We start from the raw sequence: 14624 nt of genomic DNA on the forward strand, positions 1-14624 counted from the left end.
TCTAGTTTTAAATGTAATTAAGTACAGTGCTGGAAAAAGTACTAAATTGTCATACTTGAGTAAAAGTATAAAAAGTACAAGTAAATGCTATACATCAAATTCCTTATATTAAGCAAACCAAACAGCACGATGTTGTGTTTTTTTTAATGTACAGACAGGGGCACACTCCAACATTATTTACAAACTCAGTATTTGTGTTTAGTGACTCAGCCAGATCAAAGGCAGTGGGGATGACAATGCGTGATATTGATAGGTGTGTGAATTGGACCACAATTCTGTCCTTCCTGATTCTTTGAACAAGTACTTTTTGATTTACATTTTTAGTAATTTAGCAGACACTCTTATCCAGAGCGACTTACAGTAGTGAATACATACATTTCATACTTTTTTGTACTGGCCCCCTGTGGGAATCGAACCCACAACCCTGGCGTTGCACACGCCATGCTGGCGTTGCAAACACCATGCTCTACCAACTGAGCCACATGGGAAATGTATGGGAGTAAAAAGTACATATTTTCTTTAGGAATGTAGTGGAGTAAAAGTTGTTAAAAATATAAATAGTTTAGGAAAGTACATATACCCCCAAAAGCGACTTACATAGTACTTTTAAGTATTTTTACTTAAGTACTTTACATCACTGCCAATCAAACTCATTGTATTATTAGTATACTAGCATGATCAATTAATAACCTTTTACTGCAGTTGGCTAAATCAAGGTCACAAAGAGTGTTTCTTGGTAGTATTACACAAATCTACTTTGAAACAAAAGTATACACCTCACACACATGGGTATGGGCTTAATAAACCTGCACCATGTCAGATATAGCGTTAAATGTATTACATTTTGAGGTTGCATCCCAATATTACACTTTATTTACATCACAGCATCACAGCAGATTGAAATATAACAGAACCGTTTTAAATAGAAACACCGGGAAAAAAAATGGAAAAAAAAGAAAATTATGAAAAATATGAATAACATTCCACCCATGAGGCCACTAGAGGATGATGGTCATTTGTATTTTCTTTACAAATAAAGTGTATTTATAATATCTTCCAAGCATACTTTTACAAATAGACCTAATCATTAACCACATTGACTATTGTAATTAGCCATGAAAAGGTTACCTTGATTGACCAAAGCATCTTCTCAGCCAATGTTACAACAGTTATTTACAAATAGTTGTGGCTGGAGTTGCCATTTACAAGTAACACTTTTGACAACTGTGACCAGTTGTTCACATTACAGTAAAACATTAACATACAAAAAATGTGTAATGTTGTCACGACTTCCGCCGAAGTCGGCTCTTCTCCTTGTTCGGGCGGCGTTTGGCGGTCCACGTCACCGGCTTTCTAGCCATCGCCGCTCCATTTTTCATGTATCCATTTGTTTTGTCTTGTTCCCTGCACACCTGGTTTTCATTCCCCAATCACACTACATGTATTTATTCCTCTGTTTCCCCTCATGTCTTTGTGTAAGATTGTTTGTGATACGTGTGTGTTGTTGACGCTCCAGACTGGTTTGTTTTTTCACGAAGATGTTTATTGTTAAACATAATTCTTGTGACTTTTGCCTCAAAGTGTGCGCCTGTTCACAAATCTTTGCTCTTGTCATAGGCGTCGTAAGGATTGGACCAAGGCGCAGTGGGTAAAGTGCTCATCTTCTTAATTAATTAGAAATAACACTTAAACAAAAGAAACAAACGACGAAACAGTCCCATAAGGTACACAGACTATACAGGAAATAACCACCCACAAAATACAAGTGAAACAAACTTCAACTAAATATGGCCTCCAATTAGAGACAACGACAAACAGCTGCCTCTAACTGGAGATCCTACCAAAAACCCAACATAGAAATAGAAAACTAGATTTAAACATAGAAATAGAAAACAGAACCTAAACCAAAAACACCAAAACACACAAAACAAACACCCCCTGACCAAACTACAATGACAAATAACCCCTTTTACTGGTCAGGACGTGACAGCTCTCCTGCACCTGACTTCGCTACCAGTACGCACACACCTTGACAAATGTGTAACGTATAATTAAAAGTACAACATTATTCAGTTGGAAAATGAACATCAAAACATTTGAATAAGCTAAATATCAGGAACAACGTATTATAATTCAAAACTTCAAATGCAGAAAAGGATGCTGGGTAATATGCTTAAATATCACAAATGTATCATGTCTAAGAGTCCAATGCTGGCTGCATCCAGAAAAGGTCTCCCCTGCGCAGGTCACTATTGAATAAACCCTGGGTGAATGCTTAACAGTTTTTTTCTACAGCACCACTCGCTCATTTTTCATGCCTCTAACATGCAGTAATGATAAAAAGTGGTGTAATAGCCTACAGTTTTCTTGACATTTTGTTTTAATTATTTTTGATAGGCTCATGTGTTACCGGTACAGTGTACCCACACTATATATTTGGCACCGGACCATAGCGCCTTACTTTCACCCCTGAAAATAATCAGAGGAAAAAAACGCTCTTACGAAGCTCTAAGAAACACATGGTTATCAGAACGTTATGTGCTAGCTGGGCTAGTAGTGACAGTAGAATAAATAGCCTGACTATAAGAGTGATTATAACAAGCTATTAACAGTCTATTACAAACATGCCAATTTAGCCAAAGGACCAGCATTGTCTCTTTACATCTATGCTCATCACATATTGAGTTCGCTGCCATACCTAAGTCCCATATGAATCAACACATAAGCACCCGGAATTTACAAAACACACACACACACACACACACATTTTATTGGAGGCCATTCATGGCAAAATCTATGATATCAAACAACTTGGCAAATGGTCCAACATCCTCTTTTATACAAGGTCTCTTGAACAAGTTTAACAGTGAGCTTTGTTTGGCCATTTTACTTGTTTTTGCTAGCCAAGTCTTGGCTAACTAGCTAGCTAACGCTGAGTAGCCTACACAGTGTAGCCTAGCCGACAGTGATAAGCTACCGTTTCCTGCACATGGTATCAGTGTGAAGTGGCACGTGCCAGAACCCGTCCATTATTTTGAAATTGATAAGCTGTAAATAATGAAGCATAATTCAAATTCATTTGAATTCATGAATGGAATTGATTTTATGTACAGCACTAGATTTTTTGTAAGGTGTCCTGAAAGGCATCTTCCAAATAAAATGCATTATTCTTATTATTGTCTCAAAAGCCTGTGATAGAAAAATTGCATGTTTAGCTGATTTGTTTGATGTTAATAGTTAGCAATTAATACTTAACAAATAGGAGGATATTTCTGTCCTGTTAGTGTCTGTGTTTTTATGGTCTCCACTAATTCCCTGCAGCTAATCTGGGCATATGGTCACCAGAGACGGCTTGAGCTGACAAATTAGTTAAAGACTGCATTACATACAAAATATGTGGTTGGTGTAACCAGGAGTTTAGAATAATTCTTCATTGTCTCTAAATCATCCTTGCATCTGGGAAACTAAGCCAGGGAGGGGTGAAGACATCACCCACGTGCAGATAACAAAAGAATGAACCCAGAGTGACTTATTTCCACGACAAGCATCTGATTCTGTCTCTGATTCTGCAATTTCGAATCCAGCAACAGAAAGTTGTTTTTGAGATTTTTGTTTTATGCCTATCCCAAACCTTAACCACCGAGTTAAGGCCTAACTTTAAGATTTCGGAGTTAATGCATAAACTTAACCTTAAACACTTTGAAATTTGCAACAACTTCAAACTGTTATGTTTGAGAAACATGGACGAACGTCTAATTCTGACGTGAGACTGAGAGAGCTAGATGAGGCTTCACTGTGTGGCTGTTGTTACCAAGTTGTATCCAGGCTGTATCACAACTGGCCAGGGGATTGGGAGTCCCATAGGGCGGCACACAACTGGCCCAGCGTCGTCCGGGTTTGGCCGTCATTGTAAATAAGAATTTGTTCTTAACAGACGTGCCTAGTTAAATAAATGTTACATTTAAAAAGAAAATTTAAGTGCCCTAGAGGAAAAAGCAAGCACAGATTTGTTCAATCCAAAGCCTACATGTAAAGAATATTAAAGAATGCATCTGTGATTTGTATTTATTGCAACTTTCTGAAGATGCAATGGCATGGGAATGCCTGTGTCTACCACTTTGTGCAGCCAGTTAATTTTTTTAATATATTTTTTTACATTTAAACTTTAACTAGGCAAGTCAGTTAACATTGCCGAAACAGTAATTTCTAAAGGCCTTCCAGTAAACTTTCCAAATTAAATGTTAACTGCAAAGTAGGCTTACCTGGTAGAATGAATTGTATCAAATCGGGTGGTATTTTGTTTTGCAAACTCTGCTATTGCACATGCAGTACAGAAACACTGCCAGCCAAAAACCAGTCTCTTGATGTGCTCAATTGAAATTAAAAGGGGAACTAAAACCTGCAAAATATATAGTTTTATTTTCTTCCCCACACCTCAAAAGTGGTCTCCTGATGTGATTTAAGCTTTGTTGTACTTAGAAAAACAACAAAATTGCTTGTTGTATAAAAAAAAGTAATTTTGAGAGTGAAAACTGACCTGTCAGTTATTTGATTGCTTCATTGCTTGCATAAATTTTAACACACGCATGCCCCGCACATACACCGTCAGATACCAGGCTTTTTCTCCTCCTCCTCCTCCTCCTCATTGTCCTCCCTCCATGTTTCCTTCCAGCCTCCTCCCTTACCCTCAGGTAGGTCCCACAAAGCCAGTCCCAGTGCCTGAAGTAGGGGGCGTAGTTCCCCCTGTAGACGTGGTGGTGTGCCTGGTGGAAGGGGGCCCCTCCGAAACAGGGCAGCAGTCTATGGAGGGCCCAGGGCAGGTCATAACCACAGTGGTCCTCTACGGCCAGCCAGGTGTTGAGCAGGTGGAACAGGGCCTCGCTCAAAGGGTGGCAGCCCACCACCCAGGCACTGGTCAGGGCCAGCACCTGCAGGGAGAGGAGCTCAGCCGGGCTGGCATCCTGGGCAATCAGGGCAAAGGTAATCCGGTTCTGGTGGTGAGCCTGATGGACCATCCGATACAGCCAAGGAACCCTGGGGACCATAGAGACAGAACTTTGATGTGTATGCACTGTATTGTGTTGGTCTATAACTTTGTTGTCTGGGTTACAATTAAATTATCAAAAACATAGGTGTGTGGTGAATTAAGAGGAGTAGGCTTTAGTGATTGAACCAGTGACACCTCAAATCAAATCACATTTTATTGGTCACATACACATGGTTAGCAGATGTTATTGCCAGTTTAGCGAAACGCTTGTGAAATGCTCTGGTGATTGAACCAGTGACCCCTGCAGTTACAGGGTGAGCACACTCTTGGCAGATGCCATGATATGCTTACATACAGGAAGGCCCTGAGAAGCAGTGACGTGCAGTCAGGGTAGGCAGTGCTTACCCTGTGATAATCTAAGAAAAAAAGCTGCTATGAAAAGCCAAATAAAAAAAACACAATTATATAAATTATTCTTTTTTGTTATCTAATGTTTTTTCTCAATGATTTTAGTTGTTTTTATGCTCAATTTCAAGAGTTGCTAAAACTGCATCAAAACCTCAGGAAGGAGCCAGGGTATTCATGCCTTCCTTCCTGACTCCAGTCACTGTTCAAATCACATGTTATTTGTCACATGCACCGAATACAACAGGTGTAGACCTTAAAGTGAAATGCTTACTTACAAGCCCTTAACCAACAACGCTTTATGAAGTTAAGACAAAAAAAAGATAAGTAGAAAATAGAAAATAAAAGTAACAAATAATTAAAGAGCAGCAGTAAATTAAACAGTAGCGAGGCCATATACAGGGTGTACCGGTACAGAGTCAATGTGTGGGGGCACCGGTTAGTCGAGGTAATTGAGGTAATATGTGCATGTAGGTAGAGTTAAAGTGACTATGCATAGATTATAAACAGAGAGTAGCAGCAGTGTAAAAGATGGGCCTGGGTAGCCATTTGATTAGCTGTTCAGGAGTTATGGCTTGGGGGTAGAAGCTGTTAAGAAGCGTCTTGGACCTAGACATGGCGCTACGGTACCGCTTTCCGTGCGGTAACAGAGAGAACAGTCTATGACTAGGATGGCTGGAGTCTTTGACAATTTTTAGGGCCTTCCTCTGACACCGCCTGGTATAGAGGTATAGTCAGGATGCTCTCGATGGTGCAGCTGTAGAACCTTTTGAGGATCTGAAGACCCATGCCAAATCTTTTCAGTCTCCTGGGGGGGAATAGGCTTTGTCGTGCCCTCTTTGTGACTGTCTTAGTGTGTTAGGACCATGATAGTTTGATGGCGATGTGGACACCAAGGAACTTGAAGCTCTCAACCTGCTTCACTACAGCCCCATCGATGAGAATGGGGGCGTACTCGGTCCTCCTTTTCCTGTAGTTCACAATCATCTCCTTTGTTTTGATCACGTTGAGGGAGAGATTGTTGTCCTGACACCACATGGCCAGGTCTCTGACCTCCTCCTTATAGGCTGTCTCATTGTTGTCAGTGATCAGGCCTACCATTGTTGTGTCATTGGCAAACTTGATGATGGTGTTGGAGTCGTACCTGGCCATGCAGTTATGAGTGAACAGGGAGTACAGGAGGGAACTGAGCATGCACCCCTGAGGGGCCCCCGTGTTGAGGATCAGCGTGGCAGATGTGTTGTTGTTTTTGTCTCACTGTTTTGCTTTATCTTGGCCAGGTCGCAGTTGTAAATGAGAACTTGTTCTCAACTGGCCTACCTGGTTAAATAAAGGTGAAATAAAAAATGTAATTAAAAAAAAATACCACCTGGGGGCGGTCCATCAGGAAGTCCGGGATCCAGTTGCAGAGGGAGGTGTTTAGTCCCAGGGTCCTTAGCTTAGTGATGAGCTTTGAGGGCACTATGGTGTTGAACGCTGAGCTGTAGTCAATGAATAGCATTCAATGAATAGCTGTTTGGGCGGTATGCAAATTGGAATGGGTCTAGGGTTTCTGGGATAATGGTATTGATGTGAGCCATGACCAGCCTTTCAAAGCACTACATGGCTATGGGTCGGTAGTCATTTAGGCAGGTTACCTTAGTGTTCTTGGGCACAGGAACTATGGTGTTCTGCTTGAAACGTTGGTATTACAGACTCAGTCAGGGACTGGTTGAAAATTTCAGTGAAGCCACTTAACAGTTGGTCAGTGCATGCTTGGAGTATACATCCTGGTAATCCGTCTGGCCCTACGGCCTTGTGAATGTTGACCTGTTTAAATGTCTTACACACATCGGCTACGGAGAGCGTGATCACACAGTCGTCCGGAATAGCTGGTGCTCTCATGCATGTTTCAGTGTTACTTGCCTCGAAGCAAGCATAGAAGTAATTTAGCTCATCTGGTAGGTTTGTGTCACTGGGCAGCAGGCGGCTGTGCTTCCCTTTGTAGTCTGTAATAGTTTGCAAGCCCTGCCACATCCGACGAGCGTCGGAGCCGGTGTAGTACGATTCAATCTTAGTCCTGTTTGCCTGTTTGATGGTTCGTCGGAGAGTATAGCGATATTTCTTATAAGCTTCCGGGTTAGAGTCCTGCTCCTTGAAAGTGGCAGCTCTACCCTTTAGCTCACTGTGGATGTTGCCTGTAATCCATTGTTTCTGGTTGTGGTATGTACGTACGGTCACTGTGGGGATGATGTCATCGATGCACTTATTGATGAAGCCAGTGACTGATGTGGTGTACTCCCAATGCTATCGGAGGAATCCCAGAACATATTCCAGTCTGTGCTAGCAAAACAGCTCTGTAGCTTAGCATCTGCTTCATCTGACGAGACACTGTTGCTTCCTTCTTTAGTATTTGCTTGTAAGCAGGAATCAAGAGGATAGAATTATGGTCAGATTTGCCAAATGTTGGGTGAGGGAGAGTTTTGTACGCATCTCTGTGTGTGGAGTAAATGTGGTCTAGAGTTTCTTTCCCTCTGGTTGCACATTTAACATGCTGGTAGAGATTAGGTATAACGTATTTGAGTTTCCCTGCATTAAAGTCCCCGGCTACTAGGAGCACCGCTTCTGGATGAGCGTTTTCCTGTTTGCTTATGGCCATATACAGCTCATTGAGTGGGTTTTAGTCCCAGCATCGGTCTGCGGTGGTATATAGACAGCTACGAAAAATATAGATGTAAACTCTCTTGGTAAATAGTGTGGTCTACAGCTTATCATGAGATACTCCACCTCAGGCGAGCAAAACCTTGAGACTTCCTTAGATCACGCACCAGCTGTTGTTTACAAATATACATAGGATGCTGTTCTATCTTGCCGAAAAAGCATAGAACCCGCCAGCTGTATGTTAATCATGTCGTCGTTCAGATATTAAAGTTTTAAGATACAGTTTTTAATGTACCGTTGATAGGATATACGTTCTCGTAGTTTATCTATTTTATTATCGATTGATTGTACGTTGGCTAATAGGACTGATGGTAAAGGTAGATTACCCTCTCGGCGACGGATCCTTACAAGGCACTCGGACAGTCGTCCACGATATCTCCGTCTTTTCCTCCTGCGAATGACGGGGATGAGGGCCCTGTTGGGCGTCCAAAGTAAATCCTTCCCGTCCGACTTGTTGAAGAAGAATTCCTCCAGTACGGGCTGAGTAATCGCTGCCCTGATATCAAGAAGCTATTTTCGGTCATAAGACACAGTGGCAGAACCATTATGTACAAAATAAGTTACAAATAACGCAAAAAAAACCTACACAATCGCACAATTGGCTACGGGATCGTAAAACGGCAGCCATCTCCTTTAGCGACATTATTATTTCCATGGGGAGGACAGGGTAAGCAAAAGAATCACTGCTTTGCCTATCTTCATTTGTTGCATTGAGACTATTTTATATGTTGTGCATGCGTATTGCCTAAACATTTGTGGGTAAGTCTGCGGTAAACTCTGCACATTTGGGCGTGTCTACATAATTCTACGTAAGACAGCCGATCAGAGATCAGAGGAATGTTTTACAACACTTTGGACAATAGTGTTTCAATGAAAGCCAGGTTTGATAATTTTGTTATCCTTGGCCGTACAACGCTGTCACTGAGAGGTTCACCCTAAAAGACAGAGGAATAGACTTAATTTACTAGGAAAGGTAGGCCAAAACACATTTTCCTTGCAATTTGTGGGTTAGGCTACTGTTGAATGAAAATACATGTAGAGCATATAACTTTGAAGTATTTTATTTATCTAGCTAGAATTTCATTTGAGACACTATTGACATTTTGAACTGCATTTTCAATAATTTTGATTGTTGATATGGACATTTTGTTAGAACATTATTTATTATACAGTACCAGTCAAAAGTTTGGACACACCTACTCATTCAAGTGTTTCTTTATTTTTACATTGTATAATAACAGTGAAGACATCAAAACTATGAAAACTATGAAATAATTATGTTGCCAGTTGGTCTTTTACCAAATAATTAACTTAACAAGGCACACCTGTTAATTGAAATGCATTCCAGATGACTACTTCATGAAGCTGGTTGAGAGAATGCCAAGAGTGTGCAAAGCTGTCATCCAGGCAAAGGTTGGCTACTTTGAAGAATCTCAAATATAAAATATATTTTGATTTGTTTAACACTTTTTTGGTTACTATTATGTGTTATTTCATAGTTTTGATGTATTCACTATTATTCTACAATGTAGAAAATAGTTAAAAAAATAAAGAAAAACACTTGGACGAGTAGGTGTATCCAAACTTTTGACTGGTGCTGTATATGTGTGTGTAATAATATTTCACAATAATATTATCGTGTGTGTGTGTGTGTGTGTGTGTGCGCGACGGGCAAACGCAGGGTGCATGTGACACGTCTAGTGCAGTAGTGCCTAGGTAGAGTTTAGTGGCATGCCCGCTTACCACATGTTTGCATACTCTCGCTTACAGCTCGCTGCCGCCGGCAAGCCCTTGTGGTGAATTGGGCAGCATCTTCATGCACAAGTCTCCCCTTGCCGGTACAAAGCCTCTCCATGACCAACACTCCTGTCAGGCCTCCTCACGGTGGCACACGTTAACTGGTTGTCTTGAAACTCCAGGCTAACCGGCAGGGGACCTGGGAGCAGCAGTGGGCCCCAGAGATGCATCTGTACAGGCCCACCTCTGTGTGGACACGTCCTGGCAGCAATCAACCACTGTCCTACTGCCTTGTGGGTTAATCTGGTACAACAAAGGCTAGGGGATCACACCCTGAGAGAAAAGAAGCGTGCTGGCGGCATGCGGTAGGCGGACGCCGACAGACTGGAGTTCCGGCAGCCTCCTGCAGCTGTGGAAAATACTGGTCGTCCTGGATTTCCCCCTTGTCACTGGACTTTCACCTTCCTACAGTGAAGTAGTGCTGTTGGGGATTGCACACCCTCAGCGGCACTTTAAATAACTTCCTTTGCGCAGGTATCGACTTCTGACCTTGGTGAAGCCCTCAACCAGAAACCGGACTAAAGTCTGGCGGCCTTGGGGTGTCTGGTGATGGGGGCAGGAGTGAATGCACCAGGAGCCCTTAATCATACCCCTGCACGCCAGTGGCACAGGGCTACTATGGTCGCCAGCAGCTGGGACTTGAGTGGAAGCTGCTCTCGTCAGACCACTGTGTGACTGATTAGCCCTATTTAGGAGCTACACTGCTCACCCCAGCTGGGGAGAGGCCTAGAAAAGGTGGCCTAAAAATTGTCCACTCACTCCATCCTGGATAGGCTACTGTACCTATTGAAAAATGCTAAAGAAAATAATTCCCCTGAGATTGGCGACATGGAACATCAGAACTCTTTTGGACACTGACAATAATAGCGATAGACTCCATCGGAGAACAGCTTTGATTGCTGCAGAACTAAGGCGCTACAACATTGACATTGCTTCCCTGAGTGAGACCAGGTTCCTGGTCTCACTCAGGTTCCTTCTGGAAAGGTTACCCTCCGGGTGGACAACATCAGCACGGTGTGGGACTGGCAATTGAGAACAGCCTTCTACCCAGCCTCACCGAAACACCTGTCAGCATAAGTGAAAGACTCATGTCTCTCCTTATCCCCCCAGCCAAGATGCGATATGCTACTTGTCTCAGTGGATACGCACCAACGCTACCATCTGAAAATGACAGAAAGGACTGCTTCTACCAGTCACTAGATGAGGCAATTCACAGCATCCCCATGAATGACAAGATCTTTCTGCTGGGTGGCCTCAATGCAAGGGTGGGCCAGAACAACAAAATATGGAGTGCTGGGTAGGCGTGGTGTTGGCCAGGTCAATGAGAACGGCATGAGACTGCTAACTCTATGTGCCGTGCATGATCTCATTGTCACTAACACCTTGTTCCAGCAGAAGAACAAATATCCAACATCATGGATGCACCCACACTCCAAACACTGGCACCTGATTGACTACGTCATAGTGAGACGTTCTGATACTAATGACATCCTGCTGACACCTGCCATGAGAGGTGCAGAATGCTGGACAAATCACCGTATGATACTGGTTAATCTCCAGGTGAGAATAGGTCCTAATTTATGCCGACAAAAACGATATGCACAATTTCTACAACTCAACTAAAGCTATCTATGTCGCTCCATCACCCCCATGAAAACAGCTGATGGTCTGACTCTCTTGAAGGACTAAAACCAGATCCTGATGAAGTGGGCTGACCACTTTGAAGCACTACTCAATCAGCATTCTCCTAGAGACCACTCCTGGAAGAACTGCCTGTTCGTCCACCCATTTAAGACCTCAACCATTTGCCAACCTTCCAAGAGGTGTTATCAGCTATCTGTTCTCTCAAGAACAACAAGGCTCCTGGCGCTGACAGCATCCCGGCAGAGCTACTTAAGAAGGGAGGTTATTTCTGCACCAGAACGCTCCACCAGTACATCACTGAGGTTTGGGACTGGGAGATCGTCCCTCAACAGTGGCAGGATGCAAACATTGTCATGATCAATAAGAACAAGGGTGACAAGTCCATCTGCGCAACAGCCGGGGGATATCCCTTCTGGCTGTTGCCAGCAAGGTCCTGGCCAAGGTGATGCAACACTGGCTGGTGAACAACATCACAGAGGAACTGCTGCCAGAGTCACAATGCGGCTTCAGAAAGAACAGGAGTACGGTCGACATGACATTCATGGCAAGGCAACTCCAGGAGAAGTGAAGCTTTTTTTGATCGGGAACAACCTGTCGTACACGTCAATCCAGAGCATCCCAAACATGCTCAATGGGTTACGTTTCTGGTGAGTATGCAGGCCATGGAAGACCTGGGACATTTTCAACTTCCAAGAATTGTGTACAGATCCTTGCGACATGGGATGTGCATTATCATGCTGAAACATGAGCTGATTGCCGCAGATGAATGGCATGACAATAGGCCTCAGGTTTGCATTCAAATTGCCATCGATAAAATGCTATTGTGTTCTTTGTCCGTAGTTTATGCCTTCCCATACCATAACCCCACCATGGGGCACTCTGTTCACAACGTTGACCTCCGCAAACCGCTCGCCCACACGACACCATAGACACTGTCTGCCATCTGCCTGGTACAGTTGAAACCCGGATTCATCCATGAAGAGCACATTTCTCCAGCGTGCCAGAGGCCATCGAAGGTGAGCATTTGCCCACTGACACCGAACTGCAGTCAGGTAAAGACGCTGATGAGAACAACGAGCAAGCAGATGAGTTTCCCCGAGTCGGTTTCTGACAGTTTGTGCAGAAATTCTTCGGTTGTGCAAACCCACAGTTTCACCAGCTGTCCGGGTCGCTTGTCTCAAACGATCCCGCAGGTGAAAAAGCCGGATGTGGAGGTCCTGGGCTGGCTTTAGTGGACATTCCTGCAGTCAGCATGCCAATTGCACACTCCCTCAAAACTTGAGACATCTGTGGCATAGTGTTGTGTGACAAAACTGCACATTTTAGAGTGGCCTTTTATCGTCCCCAGCACAAGGTGCACCTGTGTAATAACCATGCTGTTTAATCAGCTTCATGATATGTTACACCTGTCAGGTGGATGGAATATCTTGGCAAAGGAGAAATGCTTAGTAACAGGGATGTAAACAAATTTGTGCACAACATTTGAGAGAAATAAGCTTTGTGTGTGTATGGAACATTTCTGGGATATTTTATTTCAGCTCATGAAACATGGGACCAACACTTTACTTGTTGCATTTATATTGTTGTTCAGTATAGTTGGATGAAATGTGTACATATTTTGGTATTTTACTGCCACCTATTGGTTGCAGTCTCATCCAGATCATCATCCCACATCCCATGTCGCAAGGATCTGTACACAATTCTTGGAAGTTGAAAATGTCCCAGGTCTTCCATGGCCTATTGTAAAGTGGTTGTTCCACTGGATATCATAAGGTGAATGCACCAATTTGTAAGTCGCTCTGGATAAGAGCGTCTGCTAAATGACTTAAATGTAAATGTAATCATGGCATTTGTGGTTCATTATGATAGCCACATTAGCCGCTAATTTGCGTTTCATTTTTGGGGGGTAAATACAGGCAATATATATATTGATAAGTCACCATGTCCTAGAGAGACTTACACAGTTATACAACTCGTCACGCCTGGGTAAAACCTACACCAAACACAGACCTTAAATGAAGTGTTTATAAAATCCCCTATGGGAAAAATGTATGTTGGTAGCGGGGTCATTTTGTCAGATGATATGAAATATGCCGCCATATTATGCACAACCTGAAGTGAATCACTACACATCAAAGTGCCTCATAAAAACAAAAAGCTTACCGATGCATGGAATAATGCCAGATGAAGAACAGCGCATCGAATAGAAGTAGGCACACGATAACCTCCGCTATGAGCACTCTCCAGGATGGCGCAAGTTCTGGAAATATTGGATTCCGAACGCGTTGGTAAAGCGCGCTGGCCGGGAGAATAGTTGTCAGGTATTTGATAAAAATCCTCCAAAAACAGTCAACCCATCGCTGCAAACACAACCCCAACGGTTCAGCGTTCCTAGAGATCCTGTAGAAATGTATCCGTGGCCACAAACATCCCAACGCTTCAAATACCAGAAAAGGTGAGCAGAGGAGAATGTGGATGAGGAAAGCAAAGCATGCGGGCAGATAAGGTGACGTGAGGAACTCCCGTCGCGATCGCAGATCATCCCACAGCACCTGGAGCAGTAATCTATCTCCATTTGGGTCCCCATGTTGATCAAAAGTACAATTCATGTCAGCCATAGGCTTCATATTTAATCAAATCAAATGTTCAACGGGAAGTGTTCTCAGTCAGCATCTAACCAAGTGTTGGCTATTTGAAATATCGGCAGTCCTCTCCAGCAATTTCAATCCAACTGAAAGTAGGCTATGAATTTAGTTATACAAATACTTATTTTCTCCTCCTTCATGGTTGGGAACACACCCACTGTGCACAGACATCAATTCAACTGTTGGTTCAATGTAATTTCATTGAAATCACGTGGAAACAACCTTGATTAAACCAGTGTGTGCCCAGGGGCGAAAATCTGATATCCACTTTGGAGGGGACAATTACATGACATTTTCTCAAGAGCAATTCCTGAGGGGGACACCAAAAGTAGTGCTGAAACACATAGCCTACATTGTAATATGGTAAATGTATATTGAGGAACCAAAGAAACAAGGTGTTTGCCGTACTCCTAACTACCGGTACCCAAAACTACACAACTAATCAC

The 14624-nt window shown here is 42.9% G+C and overlaps 1 protein-coding gene across 1 annotated transcript; it reads right to left on the reverse strand.

Annotated features, from left to right (window-relative positions):
* Positions 1-128: 128 nt before the first annotated feature.
* On the reverse strand, positions 129-14273 carry LOC106580502 (cholesterol 25-hydroxylase-like protein). The gene is made up of 2 exons (XM_014161649.3): positions 13697-14273; positions 129-5034 (listed from the first exon to the last, which is right to left on the reverse strand). The coding sequence occupies exons 1-2, from the start codon at positions 14158-14160 to the stop codon at positions 4545-4547; spliced, it is 954 nt and encodes a 317-aa protein (XP_014017124.2). The 5' UTR covers positions 14161-14273; the 3' UTR covers positions 129-4544.
* Between the last annotated feature and the right edge of the window lie 351 nt (positions 14274-14624).

Source organism: Salmo salar, chromosome 20, assembly GCF_965601325.2.
Source record: "Salmo salar chromosome 20, fSalSal1, whole genome shotgun sequence".
NCBI lineage: Eukaryota > Metazoa > Chordata > Actinopteri > Salmoniformes > Salmonidae > Salmo > Salmo salar.